This window comes from Poecilia formosa, unplaced genomic scaffold (assembly GCF_000485575.1).
Source record: "Poecilia formosa unplaced genomic scaffold, Poecilia_formosa-5.1.2 Scaffold46, whole genome shotgun sequence".
Lineage (NCBI taxonomy): Eukaryota > Metazoa > Chordata > Actinopteri > Cyprinodontiformes > Poeciliidae > Poecilia > Poecilia formosa.
In genome coordinates, this window is record NW_006799985.1 from 2,543,673 (window position 1) to 2,547,378 (window position 3,706).

General features: G+C 41.5%; 1 protein-coding gene across 1 annotated transcript; it reads right to left on the reverse strand.

Moving 5' to 3' along the window:
• Positions 1 to 982: 982 nt before the first annotated feature.
• Positions 983 to 3,258, reverse strand: LOC103138106 (ribonuclease P protein subunit p25-like protein). Its single transcript, XM_016671546.1, has 2 exons — positions 2,888 to 3,258; positions 983 to 2,717 (listed from the first exon to the last, which is right to left on the reverse strand). Exon 2 carries the CDS (start codon positions 2,381 to 2,383, stop codon positions 1,544 to 1,546), a length of 840 nt encoding a protein of 279 aa, XP_016527032.1. The 5' UTR covers positions 2,384 to 2,717; positions 2,888 to 3,258; the 3' UTR covers positions 983 to 1,543.
• Positions 3,259 to 3,706: the final 448 nt, after the last annotated feature.

Below are 3,706 nucleotides of genomic sequence, written 5' to 3' on the forward strand. Positions count from 1 at the left end.
TCACGTTTTTCGCCACCAAAAACAGTTAACGACTTTGTGGTCACTTTGATATATTTTAGATTCTTTATTGTTTTGTAAAATAAATGTGATTCAAGGGTCCAAAGTTGTTTTTTTCACATATTTATATGAAATAGTATTGCCTCAACAAACAAATTTTTTTTTTCCGTGATTGCTACTGCATTTGAAGAATATTGCAAAGGGAAAATTATGAAAAAAGTAGAAAAAGGCTGTAAACTGACAATTAAAATGATCAAGAAGTTTAAGCAGCAAAACACAATTGAATGCATTTATTTCTATTTCGTTTTAGCTTTGGCTTGTTCTCTGCAGGCCATTCTCAGTCACTGCTGCAAATATCAGCATTTTCTGTTGAAACTTTTGTAATATCGCTGTTGCCACTGCAATAACATCCAAATAGAATAAAAGCAGAAAAGCGATGCATAAAAAAGCAACTTGAAAAGTCAGCATCTATTCCATTTATTTTCGTCTCAGAAGCTGCATGTCGCCGTTTTAAAATTTTCTTCTGTATACACTTGAGTTTTCTGTGTGATATTTTCTTGACAAATAGAAGATGATGGAGAGGAGAAAAAAAGATGAGAAAAGACGCGCTGCTGCTGTACAGGAAGGCCTGCAGGCCGAAATGAAAAGGAGTGTACCTTATTGCCTTGGTTTCATATTTTGCAGCAACAGTGCAGTGTAAAGCTCCGTCAAGCCTAGTTTAAATCCTTTTCTCCTCTGTGTTGTGTGATGTTATGTAGTTATCTTAATGATAATCTCTGCCTGTATTTCTCCCCCTGGCATTTCTGTCAGGCTGGGTTGGTTTGGTCCTTATCAACAGCTTTGTCATTAAATCAGCTTTTCTACAGACAAATTTCACTGCTGGTACTCTTATCAAAACATCAGCACACTGTGATTTTTTTTTTTTTTGTTCCATTAGAGATTTGCATAGTGATGTATGAATAAAAAGATAAAATGCAAAAGAAAACTTAATTTGGAAAGAAAATGTTTATTTTTGTGGGAAGATTGATAGTCAGACAAACTAAAATGGTACATTTTCTCATTTGTTATACCACCAATATTTTCGGTTTATTTCTTTTACAAAATTGTATTTATTTATTTATTTATTCATTTGAAAAGCTCAGTTTCAGAGTACTTATGAACAAAAGGTTTTCATACCAAGAAGTAGTTTTTTCCACAACTCAAACATAGTTGACTTGGGTAATCAATGGCTTCATTTTGATGTTGTTGTCATTGTGGGATATGATTGCATTCTGTTCGGCATCACACAGTAAAAGCACACATTATCACAGTTGTGATGTCGGAGGCCATAAATCTGTTCTGTGAATGCTCTTTGTACAGAAGCAAGCTTTTCAATCTCAGTCAAACTGACCTACTGAGGCTTGAATTTGGGATTCAGTTCTTCTAAGAAAGCACTGTTCTAACTGAGTGAATGTTCTGATTGTCTCAGCATTGTGCTAGACTGGAGTGCAGTGCCAAATGAACTTTGCTGATTCAATCCTCTCCACTGTGACAAGGGTTTAGCCAGTCAGTTAGGAGGAAGGACTGAGACTCCTTCCTCCAAGCACAGCTTCTTACAGTGAGGGAAGCCGCTGCATGGCAATTGTCCAAGAGGTCTCTTGTATGTTGTTTGTGCTGAAGGCTCAGTCCCTGCTCTGTCCTCCCACAATGCACTTAGAGCCTCTGGAGGCTGATAGCCTGGCTCTTGTGGATCCAGAGGATCCTTAGAAAGAAGGATGCTGATGGAAGGTACAGTCCTGTGCACCGTCATCTCGGATGCCGCCCCCTGGTTGCTCTCCCACACTTCTTTCACCACTTTGTACCTTAGCTTGGTCATCTGATGCAGGCAGCCCACTTTTCGTTTCATAATCTCAGCACAGGTGATTGTCTTTGTGACCGCGCGACCTGACCCAGTAAAGATGACCTGCCTGAGCCCGGCAACTATTCCGCCTGCAGCACTTCCAGTCTTTTCTCCTTGCATCCGAGCCATAGCAAATCCCATTAGGTTGCGAATCTTGCTACCCTCTTTGACACGCATCTCCAGCACCCCAGAAGCCAGACCTGGAAAGGGACAGGGGCTGTCCTCCTCAACGCGGCCAACTTTTTTGAAACCTTCCTGGCCTAGTTTAACTGCTGTTGGAGAAGCTGGCAACACTGAAGGTTTTAGCGGATTAGAATCACTGTTGAACACTGCTGGCTGCATTACAGCGCTTGTGTAAGTTTGACCCTGATAAAAGGGGCACGTCCCCTGGTTTACTCCATTGGCAGTTTGGTTTGGTCTCTTTACCTCCAGTCCTGGTTGGGGTTTGACATTGTTGTTAGCCAAGCACTGGTTATGGCCACTGAACACTCCACATCCCGTAAACATTTCTGCAGTCCGTTGTGCGTCAACGAATTGTTAGTCCAGACACACGCGTCTCCCCCATAGAGTACACCATAACATAATTTTCTTATGCACTTGGCAGTTCTGTTTCCTTCCAGTCAACAACTGTAAAGTTTTAAGACTTCATATAAGAAATATTACTCACTCCCCAAGAGCTCTATCAACAAAGTCTTTAATGTCCCCTCTCAGAGAAAGCTGGAGAAATAAGATAAACGCCTGACTGATGAATTAAAAACACTGTTGGGACCTTTCAAGATGTTCTTTAAAGAGCTGCTCATTTTCAAACCATCAATGTCTTTTCGGAACGTGTTCCAGATTCCTATGAAAAGACAAAGAAAAAAAACACTGGAAGGTAAAATTAGCCTTTCCTTCTGCTACATGTATTACTAGCAATTGTATCTTAATTTCTGCACATACTACAGTGTTCTTCGAGTCTTCTTTAACAAAACTTTTAAAAAGAGAAACTCAAAGCTCTTATCAGGACTCCACCTTTTTCTTTCGCGGTCCAATCCAGCGCTGATGAGTCTGCCCTGCTGATCATCTTCTCTTCATTTCAGAAGTGACCTCTGGGATAGTTTGTATTTTTCTTTTCCACTTATTCCTCAAGACTTCTGAATTATGCTCCTCCAGCTCAAGTTGGTCTGTCTTTCCTCTCCACGTGCCCACTCTGGAATCCGCTGCAGCTGAGACCAGGGCTGCACAGGGGTGTGCAGCTCGGGTGTAGTCCCCAGAGTTGTATCTTGTCTTCAGTGATGCTCTGGGAAGTCTGCTCTGTTCCCTACAAAGAGACATAAGGGACAGGAGCTGCCTCACAAATGCTCACAGGAGGAGTGTCTGTGTGGCTGAGGGGGAGCAAGAGGGGAAGGGGAGACAGCCCTCTTAAAGGCGCAGGTCTTTTCATCTTTTAGACGAACACCCTCCCCTCCACAACTGAAGCCTGCCATCTGAGGGAAAAGAAAAGGGAAGGGCTACTGCGTCCCTTTAAAACCTGGAATGCAGATCCCCGGCAACTTTGTCAATCTCTTTAGAGGACGTTCCAGTGTTTAATGTACATGACTGATTAAACCTGAGTTCTGAAATAGAGAGTCAGTCAAGCTTTAAAAATGCATTTTCAGCTGTGAAACAATGAATTAAATTAGCTGTGTTATAATTGAAAACATCCTTCAAAGGGCTGCTGAAAGTCAGCAGCATTAAATTGCACTGTACTTAGGCGTTATCCTGTTAGATGTTTGTGGCCATTTCAATTTACATAATGCAACATTAATAGCTTCATTGTTGGGGCAATCAAGTGGCGCGGTAAAAATGTCT

Bases quoted from the DNA above. Each gene is read 5' to 3' on its own strand.
- LOC103138106 (XM_016671546.1), bottom strand. From the start codon at position 2,383: ATGTTTACGGGATGTGGAGTGTTCAGTGGCCATAACCAGTGCTTGGCT.